At 39.0% G+C, this 14,404-nt stretch overlaps 1 protein-coding gene across 15 annotated transcripts in view; it reads right to left on the bottom strand.

The window, feature by feature from the left end:
- Nucleotides 1–14,404, bottom strand: part of SCEL (sciellin) — a 319,097-nt gene that overhangs the window by 53,842 nt on the left and 250,851 nt on the right. For all 15 annotated transcript variants that reach the window (XM_058682414.1, XM_058682406.1, XM_058682392.1 and 12 more), the window contains 4 exons: nucleotides 9,753–9,833; nucleotides 7,526–7,591; nucleotides 4,377–4,436; nucleotides 562–606 (listed from right to left, as the gene is read on the bottom strand). In XM_058682414.1, the coding sequence (XP_058538397.1) occupies nucleotides 562–606; nucleotides 4,377–4,436; nucleotides 7,526–7,591; nucleotides 9,753–9,833 (252 nt within the window). The remainder of the gene's footprint in view (nucleotides 1–561; nucleotides 607–4,376; nucleotides 4,437–7,525; nucleotides 7,592–9,752; nucleotides 9,834–14,404) is intronic.

Consider the following 14,404-nt stretch of genomic DNA (forward strand, 5'->3'; position numbering starts at 1 on the left):
ATTGTCATAACAGGGTATGAAAACCACATCTCTCTGATCAATGAGCTCCTTTGACATTTGCCTAGTTTCTCTTTTTCTCTGATTCCTACCCATTTAGTATGTTGGTGGGCAAAGGAACAGAGAGATAGCAAAAACTGCACTCACTTCCAACACAAACCTCAATTATTATAATTTTTAAAGTGAGCAATTATAAATGATTTAAAATTAAGGAGATAAAGTTAACCAAGATAATAAGTGGCTTTTGTAAAGCATAAAACTGAAAGCACTGAGTGACCAAACTAAATGCTGCCTGCATACTAATATTTCAGGAAGAGAACTGTGGTTTTATATAACTGCCTCACTAAACAGAGTATGAAAATCAAAGACACCTTAATATTAGTCTTTTTAGATTGGAATAGCCTTTCATTGGTAGTGACGCCTGAAAGCTTTTTATTCAAGATTTGTAGGCCACTTTTAATTAGCCCCATATGTGGGTCCTTGTGCTCAAATACTAAAGAGACATAAGAAGTCACAATATGCAATTCAGTAATAGAACAAAATTTGGATGTTTTCAAATCTTACCTATTCAAGCTTTTGTTCATTTTGATGATATTATCCAATTCTTCACTTTTGGAAGAAAAACCAAAACAAAAAAAAATCTCACATCAGTAAAAGCCTGTTCAGAGTCAAAGGGCCGGTCCACCTTAAACCCCTGTTTTGGTTAGTTCTCTGGAATACAACACAGGCCCCACCTTTTTCCTCTATGAAAATCTTGTTTATCCTTCAAGGCTCTTTCAAATACCTTTCTCCAAGACATATTTCCCAGGCCTCCAAAGGAATAGAGTCCTCTACATTTTTAGAAACTTTGCTGCATTTTGTTTTTGTTCATCTCCTTTATGACACTTAGACTACTATATTTGGTAATGTAACAACTGCACACTTGTCTCATGATAATGTTTCTGCTCCTACATCTCTCTCTCTTTCACACACACACACACACACACACGCGCGCGCGCGCTCCACTTAAAATTTAGAACTGTATTTTACAGTGGATTCTCTTCAGTCTTTAATACCGTGTCCTTTATACAATAAATACTTAATACAGGTTTTTGACTGAATCAACAAATATATGTACATTGACTAGTTACAGATTCTATACATTTGCATAATGTACCTGTACAAAGTAGCTATCGGAAAACACCTGTTCATCCGTAAGTCTGGCTGCTTTCTTGAATTGTGCTCCTATCTCATTTCAAGTCCACTAAATTTGCTATCTTGTTTCTGCTTTTGAGAACTGCAACTTTCTGGCTGTTTCTTGAGGAACAAACAACCTCTTTAAGCTAAGCCCCTGGGTTCTAGAATATCCCTTAGAGCCACCTGAGCTCAGGTCTTTCCCCCAGGAAGGCAGCCTCAGTGGGTTTCTTGTTCCTGTTTGCTCCTCACAGCATGGTCTCTCTTCAATATTTCTGTCACCACTTTGCCTCCATTTCTCTTGCCTTCCAGTTTTAGATCACAAATCATGGTTTTTCCTTCTTCCTGCTCTAGAATCACACATTTTCCACACTTTCTCAATGTTCCTCTTGAGTCATCACTGGTACTGACCAGGAAGCCATGGGGCCAAGTAACTCGGTAGTTACATACTCAGCGTCCCATGTCAGGGGTACCTGGATCCCAATCCAGGATTCACCACTTACTGGTTGGTGACTCTGGGTGTGTTACCTAATCTGTTGTTGCCTCAATTTTTCCATCTGTCCAACAATACAAATTGTATTCACCTGAGAAAAGAATCAATGAGCTAATAATGAGTATAAAGTTTGTAGCATGCTGTCTGGCAAGTCATAAACTTTCAATTAATTTTGGCCATTATAACAAACAGTTCCCAGTCTATTAAATTTTTCATTTAATAAATACTTGCTATATTTATTTTTTAAACAGCTTTCAGAGACATCAAGACTTTGGCTCAGGCTAGAGAAGTATAGTTCTGAGTCATTCATGTGCTTTGAAGGTGCCTGGCACCACGCACTGCCAGAATAGCCACTGGGCAAGTCCTCTCAGTGACCCTAAAACATGTTACATTAGCAGCCATCACATAAATGAAACGTTTCAAATAATGTTACATATTCAGTGGCAGGATTGAAGGCTGAGGATAAATACTGAAATACAAAAGTTGCTGACCCTGACAAGAATTAACATTCTATCCCTGACACAATGCCCCACTGCTGTTTCTTGCTTTAAATCCCACCTTCTACCTCTGAGGGTATGACTCTCTCCATATCTCCCAGGATAAGAACAAACCTAAGAATCCTATAAAATTGTAGCCCCAGATCTTTCTGGCTAATGTGAGTCACAACAATGTGATTATCAGAATCTGGGGTTGCTCACGTTTATCACAAAAAAATTGGCATAAATCATGAGAAGACAATCTGTGGCAAATTAAATAAAATGGAGATAATATTCTGAAGAAAGAAGTTGGGCTTTTAAAGTGACCTTACATTGATAAAAGCTTTGAATATTAAATTTCACCATTGCATGTGCAAGAAATTAAATGCTCTTAATCAGATAGGAGTGACAGTCCACTTCACGAAGGAATATCACAAAGAGCAGCTCAGGTGAATGAAGCTAATTCTAGTCCCTACAGATGGCCCATAGTAATGGTCCTTGGGTATGTCAATCCAACAGACATTCCCCTTGGAGGAATGCTTCCAGAGCAGTGACTTCTCCCTGCAAAGAACACATCTTTCTGCAGATTGCGTGCATCGTGCCTAGGGAGGGGACAAGACTGACAGTAGTTCCCAGTGTTTCTCTTTGTGCCAAACCATAACTTCCCTTCAGCATCACTCACATATCTCCCTCTCAAACATCCCCACCACTCACCAAAACACTGTCCAATCTCTCTTAAAAACAAAATATTACCTCATAAAAGTAAAGTAAATAGAATTAGAGATCTAGGCACTCAGACAAGAGAAGGTGGAAGTGAAACATTCAGGATACTTTCTGGAGTCCCCACCTGGATGCAGAGCTCCAATTAGTTTTGTGTACAGAAGAGCAATGTGTCACCTCTGTTTCTTCTCTTCAGTTCTTTTGACTGAGACCATGGTCCCCAATCACACTCAGCATTGCATTGCTGACTTCCACCAAGCAATGAGAATTTTTGTAGGCATGGCATTTAAAATATGGAATTTTTATACTCCAGGTCTCCCACTTTTCATTCATTATTTACCATAATCTATTATATAAGTACCTACATTGCATGAAAGATTCCTGTTAGACACTGCAAATGACTTACGGTGAATAAAACAAAACATCTGCTCTAAGAAACTGAAGAGATGACAGAGAGGGTGAGATGCTGACATAGATACCATGAAACAACATCAATTATGATTAGTTGTTATAACACATAAATAGGGGATTCAAATAGCTTAGATTAATAGAAGTCACTGGAATGATCTCACTGGATCATTCTGTGAAGACTTCACAGAAGAAGTGATATCTGATCTAGATCTTGAAAAATACGTAGGACTTGGATGGATTGATATGGTGGCCTTGAGGCCGGGAAAGGCTGCTATGTAGGTGGGATGGCATAAACAAAGGCACAATGTCTGGAAACTTCAGAAAGCAAGTGGTTTAATTTGCTATTTCGTGTAGGGTAAATGTGAGGGCAAAGTCAGAAATAACTCTGGAACATTAGGTTGGAACCAGGTTAGCAAAGGTTATAGGTAATTGAACGGGCAAGGGGGAGCCAGTGAAGTAGTTGTTCAAGCAGAATTTTAAGAAGTGGCAGTGATGGTTTAGGGGAGAAGAGACTGAGGGAACGTAAGTAAATCTGGGTAGCTACTCTAACTTATGATGGTGCCCATGACGGTTTGAACTGGGGTGAGGCCATGTGAGTATGAAGAGAATTTTAGACATTTAATGCATATATGCGTGACACTACATTAAGGGGAAAGACATGGAAGAATGAAGAACGATTCCAGAAAGGTGAGCTTGGCTGAAGGAAAGAACAGAAAGAAGTCAGGAAATAGTGCATTTGGGAAGGAAGGTAAATGTAGCCTAGGACACTCTAAATGAGGGTGCTGGGAAGGCAGAGAAGTTGAGATCTGAGCCAGCAACATAAATACAGGACGAGGACTTGGAACAAGGTCAAAACCACAGACAGCAGAGGTGACAAGGATGAGTACAGTCACCAAAAGACAAAGCAGAAGAAAAGTATCCATAAATGTCAGTGTTGCCCATTTTTCAGGGACACTTACTTAGAGAGACGGACTCTTTCTTCTTTTAAATTATACAAATAGCATTGGAATTTTGTTTATATTTGGAACTTTTAAAGGAACCGGTTAAGCCTTTTTTGAAACATTAAAAAAGAAGAAAAACATAAGCTCAAAGCTCTGAGCTCTTACCCCCTGTTAGTTTTCTGAAGTGAAGTGGCCACTTTGACTATGTTCTCGAGATCCTGACTCCTTCAAATGATGAAAAATAAACACAAGTCAATGACAGTAGAGCTATATTTGAAGTAGCTAGAAATTCTTACGTTTTCAGTAAACAATAGTCCATGTGTTCAGGAGTTACTGACTTTAACTGCATAATGAAATTGTTCTATCATACCAGCTCATGATATAGGGCTGATATGATAGATATCATACACACACACACACACACACACACTCTCACACACACACACACACATACACACACACAAAACACCAGTCATTTCACTGGACATTGGCTCTGGCATCTAATGCTCACTGAAATAACTACAGTGTCTCCTAAACACATTGGCTTCTCCCACATTTCCTTTAAAAAAGGAAATGGAAAAGAAAGTATGGTTAACTGCACAAGTGAACACAGAAGTGTGTTCAGAGGTTTTTCAACTACAGCCAAAGAGCATTAAGCAACATGTCCAGATGATTAATTAGTCCCTCACATGCAGTCAAAGTATCTGTCTTCTTAGGCTTCCAAAGGGAAAGAAAGTATATTTTAAACTATAGGGTAGGAGGAATCACCTGACACATAGAGTATTTGAATCCACACTGGTGTCCCTAGATCATAAAAAGATCATAAAAAGGGAAAATGCTTACTGGTGTCCCTGTATTTAAGATTTTCAAGACAGTGTTTTATAGAAGGTTAATAGGGTTCTATGAAGAAAGAATTTTGCAGTCAAGTAAATTTGGGAAATATAACCAACTTTCAGAGATTCGGAATATGTGTAAACACATTAAAATTTCTGAGAAGTCCTGTGGTAGAGAACTGTTTTTTTTAAAACGTTTTTTTATTTATTTTTGAGACAGAGAGAGACAGAGCACGAACGGGGGAGGGTCACAGAGAGAGGGAGACACAGAATCTGAAACAGGTTCCAGGCTCTGAGCTGTCAGCACAGAGCCCGACGCGGGGCTGGAACTCACGGACTGTGAGATCATGACCTGAGCCGAAGTCGGACACTCAACCGACCAAGCCACCCAGGCGCCCCATCCTGTGGTAGAGAACTGTTTAATTGTGTCTCCTAAATGTGTTGGCCATTAAACCCTTCTTTCACAGAACATGCATTGACGTCTTGTGGTACATGGGACACAGCTTGGGCAATGCTGAGATACAGTTATACTTAAGTTACTAAGTGGAAGGAAAAGGTGATTCTCCCCAAAGGTAAGGTATCCATGTGATGTATGTTTCAAACTGGGACTCTTCTGAGAGTCAAGGGAGATAATAATAAAAAAAAAAGTATGTAAGTTTTGAACTTTGAAACATTGGTTGTCACAATGGATAAGATGATAAACTTACTATTATGTTTTTTACCATAATAAAAAAAATGGTCTATCATATTGATAAATCTATAAAATGGCATCATTCAAAACTAATTTCAAAAATAGTGTTTTTTCTAAAAAATAAAAATATAAAAACAATATAACCACAATAAATACTAAACTAGATGGGATGTGCAAGACAAGAGGCATAAATCAGGACTGTCATGAGGAAACCTTACCCAAAGATCAATACAATTTGTGAGTCTTTTCCTGTTGATGTGAGTGGAGCTGGATATGGCCTTATTTTGCAGCCAATACTAGCAAAGCCTTTGCAGAACTAGTTCAGTCAAATAACTATATTTCCACCTATTCATTTAAACAACACAACTAGGGGCACCTGGGTGGCCTAGTTAGTTAAGCTTCTGACACTTGGTTTTGGCTTGGGTCATGATCTCACAGTCTGTGGGTTCAAGCCCTGCATTGGGATCTGTGCTGACAGTGCCTGCTGGGGAATCTCTCTCCCTCTCTCTCTCTGCCTCTCCCCCCTCCTTCCCTCTCTCACTCCCTTTCTCTCAAAAATAAATAAGTCAACTTAAAAAAATAAACATCTGGGAATGCAAGCTGGTGCAGCCACTCTGGAAAACAGTATGGAGGTTCCTCAAAAAACTAAAAATAGGGGGCGCCTGGGTGGCGCAGTCGGTTAAGCGTCCGACTTCAGCCAGGTCACGATCTCGCGGTCCGTGAGTTCGAGCCCCGCGTCAGGCTCTGGGCTGATGGCTGGGAGCCTGGAGCCTGTTTCCGATTCTGTGTCTCCCTCTCTCTCTGCCCCTCCCCCGTTCATGCTCTGTCTCTCTCTGTCCCAAAAATAAATAAAAAACGTTGAAAAAAAAATTAAAAAACTAAAAATAGAACTACCCTACGACCCAGCAATTGCGCTACTAGGCATTTATCCAAGGGATACAGATGTGCTGTTTCGAAGGGACACATGCACCCCCATGTTTATAGCAGCACTATCAACAGTGGCCAAAGTATGGAAAGAGACCAAATGTCCATCCATGGATGAATGGATAAAGAAGAAGTGGTATATATATACAATGGAGTATTACTTGGCAATCAAAAAGAATGAAATCTTGCCATTTGCAATTACTTGGATAGAACTGGAGGGTATTATGCTAAGTGAAATTAGTCAGAGAAAGACAAAAATCATAGGACTTCACTCATATGAGGACTTTAAGAGACAAAACAGATGAACATAAGGGAAGGGAAACAAAATAATATAAAAACAGGGAGGGAGACACAACAGAAGAGACTCATAAATATGGAGAACAAACAGAGGGTTACTGGAGGGGTGGTGGGAGGGGGGATGGGCTAAATCGGTAAGGGGCACTAAGGAATCTACTCCTGAAATCATTGTTGCACTATATGCTAACTAATTTGGATGTAAATTTTAAAAATAAAAAATTAATTAAAATAAATAAATAAATAAATAAACATCAATACAACTATATCACAGACCTTGGGACAAGTGCTGGGAACAGAGAGGTGTTTTCCTTTCTTAAGGGGTTTGATTTTATTCTGTTATCATGTTCAGACAGCTTTGGTTGTTTCCCTAATGTAAAGCTTGGGATAGAAAAAAAAAGGAATAAAATTCTGTAGGTGCATATAAAAATATTTATTACCCACTATCTCAAAGCCAGCTGGAAAACCGATTTTGTCTATTTAATTATTAATTGTCTTGTACTTTAAGTATGCTAATAAAGCAAACTTCATCATTTCTACAATTACATAGATAGAGATAGAGATCATTGTACCTTATATTTCTTTCAGCAGATCTGTTGGCTTCTGTATATACACCTGGTTTAGGTGGACATATCTGCCTATATTTTCAAAGTTAAAGATAATGTCTGTTAGATAAGAAAACACTTTTCTGTTAAATATAAATTTTTAAGAAAACATTTATGTTCAAAAATATCACAGTGTGTTGGAGCAATAACTACTTGAGATAACAAACTTTATCTTACTCTTTCGTTTGGCTATAACTCAACCATTTCCTATGTGAAAATCTGGGGTCCAATATAATACTTTTGCAATTTAGCCTGTCTCCTTTAATACATTTTTAACCACTAGATATATCCAGAAATATCTGTTCTAAATATGTTTATGTTCATTTTATTTTAGTCTCCAATCATCAATAAAGCATTTTCATACTTATCTCTTAAGAATCGTTTTTATTATTAGGCAGCAAAGGAATGATTTTTTTTTTCTTAAAGACTTACCTCATTTGAATACGATCGAGAAATATATTTGCTCAGATAAGATAGGAAATATTTTAAATTTCCAACAGGCCCACCACGTTGAGAATGATCACATTGAGTTGATAGAATAAAAGCTTATGAAGTTAGGTTCTGTCACAAGATATGATATAAGGTTTTTCTCTGTTATTTTCCTAAGTATCTGATTGACCTACTTAAACATTCTTGCTTGTTCTCAAGAAACTATATTCAACTATTTTTTGTACTCCTGAGGACATGTGTTAATTACATAGGAAACACTTCCCTTTCATATTCTTTCATTAAAATCATCTTGCTGTGATTAAAGTAATGAGGGTTTAAAACATGCAAGTTGTCCTAATTTTATTTTTAAGATCATTGGGAGAAGAAAGAAATTAAAGTAGTAAAAATGGATTAGACCAATTCCCGTGAAATTTAGATTTTTTTGAGTCTATACAAGCTCACTGTTCTAGAGTTGCTGATTTTAGATTAGAATTCAGATAGTACTAAAGGCAATTTATTTAAGGTCCCGTAAAAAAATCTTATTCAAATTCAGATTTAATTGGTCAATACTATAAAAGGAAAAATAATGTAAGTTAGAAAGCTTAAGAAGTTGTTTTAAGAGTATAATTATAACCATTGCACAAATAAAAAGTTATAAATGGTCTATATTTTTAATTAATTCAATGAAGAGGTATTCTCCTGGCTCATTAAAAGGGAAAAAATTATCTTCTCATCTTAAGGACAAAATTTCAAAGATCTTGTGAAGTTTCACTGAACAGAAATTCAGACATAGTTTTTTAACTCAATAGGCTGAACACCTAATGCTACTTAGCCCTGCTGCCCAGTCAGCATTTTCTATCTGAAGTTACCCGCTTTCTGAAGAATAGTTCTGGAATTTTCTTTCATGTTGTCAACAAAAATCACCATCAAAATGCAAAAATACAAAAGAATCAAAGGCAGGCAATCAAGTGGATCTAATGTAGTCAGTCTTCAGTGAAATAACATTTTTTTTTAAATCTCACAATAATAACGGAAATGTGCAATGCACATCTTAAAAAACAGCCTGAGACTTTTAAACAGTTTAACATAAACACATGGGAAAACTTTCAGATCTCTGAATTTGTTTGTAAGTATTAATTATAGACTGTCAGAGATTCAAAATGGAAAAGCAAGTCTGTTTTTGTTTTTTTATTTGGAGACAGGTTAATCAGAACATTTTTAAAAACGTAATTGGTTTGAAATAAATTGCAAATTCCTTAGCTAACACAAGACTAAGGAGCTACCCAAAAGTATTTCTAACATAAGGGAGAGCTTGAGTAGTAACACAAAGTTGAAGAACATCTTTTATCAGAAAATGTAGCTTTTAATGGGAAATTTAACTAGGAGTAAATATAAACTGTATATATAGATAATACATATATATTATATATATATATGTTTTCAGTAAAAAAACATATGTATAGTTTCTGTGTATTTATATATGTCATTATATATGTATTTATATATGTATTCATGTATAATACTTCAGCTTCTATCTTGAAAGTGTATTTCGATAAGATGGGAAATGGCCATAAGTATTCAAAGGCAAACATAAATACATATTTGTGTCGGCAAATAGAAAACTAGAAAAGCTTTACAAGTGCTTCTTCAGTGAATGTGTGCACGAAACATACCCATGCTTTGCACAAAACAGGTCACAATTCATTTGCTTTCATTTCTATAACTGCTTCTTTTGGCCAAGAAATTCTGGAATGCCAGGTCTCACCTATTCTCCCGTCTCTGCTGGTTAGGAGATGAAACAGGAGAAACGGGCTTTGGAGGTATTGGAGGGCGAACAGTTGGTTCCCTTTAAAACAGAAAACAGCAGTTCCTTTCACCATGGAAACATTGCAAATTTTAGCATCTATTAACCAAATGTATTTATTGCCTATATGGAAATAGCTTGTGCATCTTACAACTGCCTCACCCCCCTGGCATGAGGTAGATGAAAGGCCAGAATCTATACCGCGCTAAACTTTAGAGGAGTCAAATATTTAAATTACAGGCATTTTAAAAGTTCATTTAATCAGATTTTTGGAAACCTCATCCTGTTTTACTATAGTTTGAAATATAATGTCCTTTTAAAAGCTTAATATTTCCTAGACGATCTAGCTCAAGTTGTGGCATTTTGGGTCAGCAGCCCATGAGTGTAGTAAATCATTCTTGGGCATTAACATATAATCTTCTTTAGGAATTATGTCAACCATCAGGCTGCTATGGAAACAGCAAGAAAGGTTTTCAGTTTTACAGACATCAAGAAAAAGTTGACTCAAAGCTCTTAACTAAATCTGGCTTAAATATTGCCAGCACAGGCCAGTTTGCTGCTAGCAAAGCATACATATGCTGTCAGCCTAAACTTTCCAACCCAGAGCCAAGGCGGCTTCTGAGCCAGCATGATTCGATGACCCAGAAATTGCAGACAGGCAAGTATGTACATATTTTGGATGGAGTCAGCACCTTACCCAGGGCATGTCACCCCCCAACCCCCACCACTACCACTCCAGTAGCTCCCTATTATCTTCAAGATCAATTCCATACCTAGTAAAAGTACCCTTGTGATCCAGACTCCAGGTACCCCTCTGGCTTCTGTAGCATGCTAGGTGAGCATGTAGGCTCTGGAGTCCAGCTGTCTCCAGATACATGCCTGCTGTATGATAATGGGCTAACTTGATTCCATCTCTTCATCTATAATAACCCTTCTCATAAGGTTGCTGGGGTGTTGTCAGGGATGAATGAGATTATGCTTTTATTTAATAAACATGTATTGGTAGCTTTCTATGTACAAGGCATTCTACAAAGTGATAATTTCTCTCTTCTCAAAAGGCTTTCAATGCACAAATAAATATATGACAGATGAAGAAAATAAAACAGAGTAAGAGAATATAATATATAGACTGATGGTGCAAGAACACCATTTTATATAAAATGGGAAGGCCTCTCTGTGAAGTGAAATTTGAGCCAAGACCTAAAGGAAATGATAAAATGAGCCACGAGGATATTGGAGGAAGAGCATATAAATATGGGCATCATCAACTTAGAGATGCCATTTGACACTTGAAACTGGACGAGATCACCAAGAGACTCAGTGTAAATGAAGAAACAGAGAGGGCTCAGGGTTCAGCCCTGCAATATTTAGATGTCAAGGGTATGAGAAGGAAACAGCAAAAGAGTCCAAGGAGAAGTGGCCAAAGAGAAAAGAAGAGAAACAGGAAGGTGTAGTGCCCCAGAAGTCAAGTGAGGGAAGTCTCAAGCAGGGAGGAACTGGCCATACCAAATGCAATGGACAGATCAAATAAAACAAGGATGGGGAAGTTTCCATGGTTTTGGCAAGATTGTGCTCACTGGTAACGCTGATGAGAGCAGTTTTGATGGAGCAGTAATGAAAAACAACTTTATAGGAGTGTATTTAAGAGAAAATAGGAGACAGAGGTGTTTTGCAGAGAAATGGGTGGCTTCCTGAAGGTTGATAGGTCAAGGAAGGTTACTAGAGTTTGCATACATAGCGACGAGAATGACCCAGTGAAGGAGTGAAATTTGATGGTGCAGCAGAGTGAGAAGAAAACAATGAGACTTGAGAAGTAAGGGTACCTGAGACACAAGTGAGATGATTGGTTGGTCATAGATGGAAACACAGAGAGCTCTCTCATTTAATCCTCACTGTGATCCCAGAGATAAGTATCATTCTTCTTTCTACCTTATAAATGAGAAGACTGAGGCTCAGAAAGTGAAGATAAATATCCCTAATGATACAGCTAGTAAGTGGTAGAGGGAGGAATCTGAACCAGGAAGTTTGGCTCCATAAATCCCCCCCCCCCCCATGATATCCTAGGGATCCCTGGGCAACACCAGTAGCTCAATGGAGGTTCATGGCCATTGAATTAAAATAAAACTAGCTGCCATTGTTTTCTCTTGCCATATTCAGCTGCTTAGGGGGCAGAAAAGGTGAAACAGAGAGGTGGATTTAACTAAGCTTATACTTCAGCCAAGTGAGTGCAACAAAGAGAATGAGGGCAAAGGAAGGGAAGGGGGGTATGAGGAAGTGATTATAAGGAAGGATTGTGGGATCTGAGATGGACATGGAGGGAACAGAGGATATGAGGGTAGAGGCAATGTGAAAAATCAGTGGATTGGTGATTGGTGGGGCTGAGGCTGAGAAATTTCTAGAATCAGAGGACTGGAGAGAATGGGCTGAATGGAGTAGAGACAAAGTAGAAGCAGAATGGAAAAACTTTGAAATGCATATGGTTACTTACAAAGGCAAGATGTATGGATAGCTGAGGTAGGGCAAAGGACAAGAATATTGGAGAGGAGATCAAGAAAGTGAGAGGCCAGTTGGGGGAAGGATCCTCCACATGGGTTTGAAAATCACCAAGCATTATGGCAGGAGGCAGGTGTGACAGAGACCATGAGCCTGGTGCCAGAATCTTGAAAGAGGGGTGGTGAGTGACTCTGAGACCTTCAATTGACTGCAATGATGAAGAGAAGCTCATGATGCCATAATTTCAAGGAAGATAGGGGATCTTTAGGGAGGAGAAAGCTAACATTGATAGGAAGTAGCAATGAAGAGCAAACAGGACCTCTCCTCTTCTTCTGGACCCCATGGAAGCAGAGTCTTCTGGAAGAGCTCAACGAACAGATGAGTGCTATTCAAAGACAAGACTGCAGAGCAGCCAGTTTTGATGGTAATAGATGACACATCCAGGGAGGTACTGTGGAAGGTTTGAGTGCTTAGGCTGCTGCTAGTTTGGGTCAGGGTCAGTGATGGACAGAGCTCTGTGGGGCTACTCAAGGTGACAAGAAATGATCAGACCGAGCTTCTCATGGGGATCTGTGGCCATAGAGATGGAGGAGGTGATGCAATCAGTCCTAAATCTTTCTCAGCAGAGTGTGATGTGTTAGTGATTGTCTGGGTGATGGGCAGTGCACAGAGTATGGTCAGTCGCCTGCTCCTTGTGTTGATGGTGGCATTGAACCCAGGAGAAGGGCCTGCAAAGAATTCGAGCACTGCCTGGCTCACTGTAAGTGCTCACTATACACCTAGTGCTGTGGCTTTTGTTACCCCACATAAACCCAACACTGTAGGTGTTGCACTCCTAACCCTTGCACTCCTAACCACCCCATCACCATATTCTCTCTGTTCTCTGGACTACCTGCTTCTCCCTTTCCCCTGGATACTTCTTCCTGTAGCCACAGACTTGGCTTAGTCATTACTGTCCCTTGTGGCACCCAAACCCGTGCTGGATACATCCCTATGTCTCCCCACAGCATACCCTCTTTAGGCCCATACCACACTGTTCTGGATTACACATAATTTTCTGTCTCCATACTGGGCTGAAAGTTCTTAGAAGTATAGTTATATCCTAAATACTAGGATTGTGTATGATTTAGGTGCCCAATACAGATGTGTTGAAAGAGGGGATGATTGGATGCATTTCTATTTGTTGAGGAAGGAAATGAGAACTGAAGGGCAGCTTGAAACGTTTAAAACCTGTTTAGGTTTTAAAACCTGAAAAACAATTTACCTAAAAAAATAGTCTCCCCATTCTGGTTTAGTGTTAGATTTTATAATTAGATATTATTTTATATGAAATGCCATAACCTTCTTTTTTCAAAAAATATCCCTGTGTTGGGGATAATGGGATATCACAAGTGATAACGTGTCTTTAGTGTACCTGGGTGGATTCACTGATTATATGCTTTTCTTCCAGGGGTAGATGAAAGGGGTAAGAAGGTGGTCAGTCCTGGGAAATAGTAAGTCTGCACAGGACACTGGATGTCTGAGAACAGGCAGGAGAGAGATAAAAAGATGAAAAGGAGGATTACAAAAAGGAGAAATAGAATGGTGCCAAAGTTTGCCTATGCCAGAATCACACTGATGAAAAGCTAAAGTTCCTCCATGTTAGAATGGCTAAGCCCTCAAAGAGGCAGGTGATATTGACTGGGTATATCTGGGAAGCAGGTATGGATACGGAAGTAGTACACGGTACAGATATGGTTTGGGGACTACCCTGGAAAGAAAAGGTGGGTGTGCAGTTGTGAAGGCCAAGAAAAACAGAGGGGAATATTTATTTCGGAAGGTGCTGCATTTAGAGCCCTGCTGGGCTGGGGCTAGGCAATGCCACATTGACTTCGATTCACCTCAAAGAAGCTTTCATTTGCATCTCCGCAATGACAGCCACAGATGACAGAACCCAAGCCCTTAGGGGCAATGAGAGAAGTCATTCATGCCATGCCAGGAGCTTGATGTAATGCCAAGCCAGGGGATTAAAATGCAAGAGCGAGGCAGGAAGCTGTGGCCCAGAATGTTTTGAAGAGAAGGAAACAAGAGACATGCATGTGGAATGATCCTCTTTGAATACCACTGTGAGATGCAATATT

This window comes from Neofelis nebulosa, chromosome 1, assembly GCF_028018385.1.
Source record: "Neofelis nebulosa isolate mNeoNeb1 chromosome 1, mNeoNeb1.pri, whole genome shotgun sequence".
Taxonomy (NCBI): domain Eukaryota; kingdom Metazoa; phylum Chordata; class Mammalia; order Carnivora; family Felidae; genus Neofelis; species Neofelis nebulosa.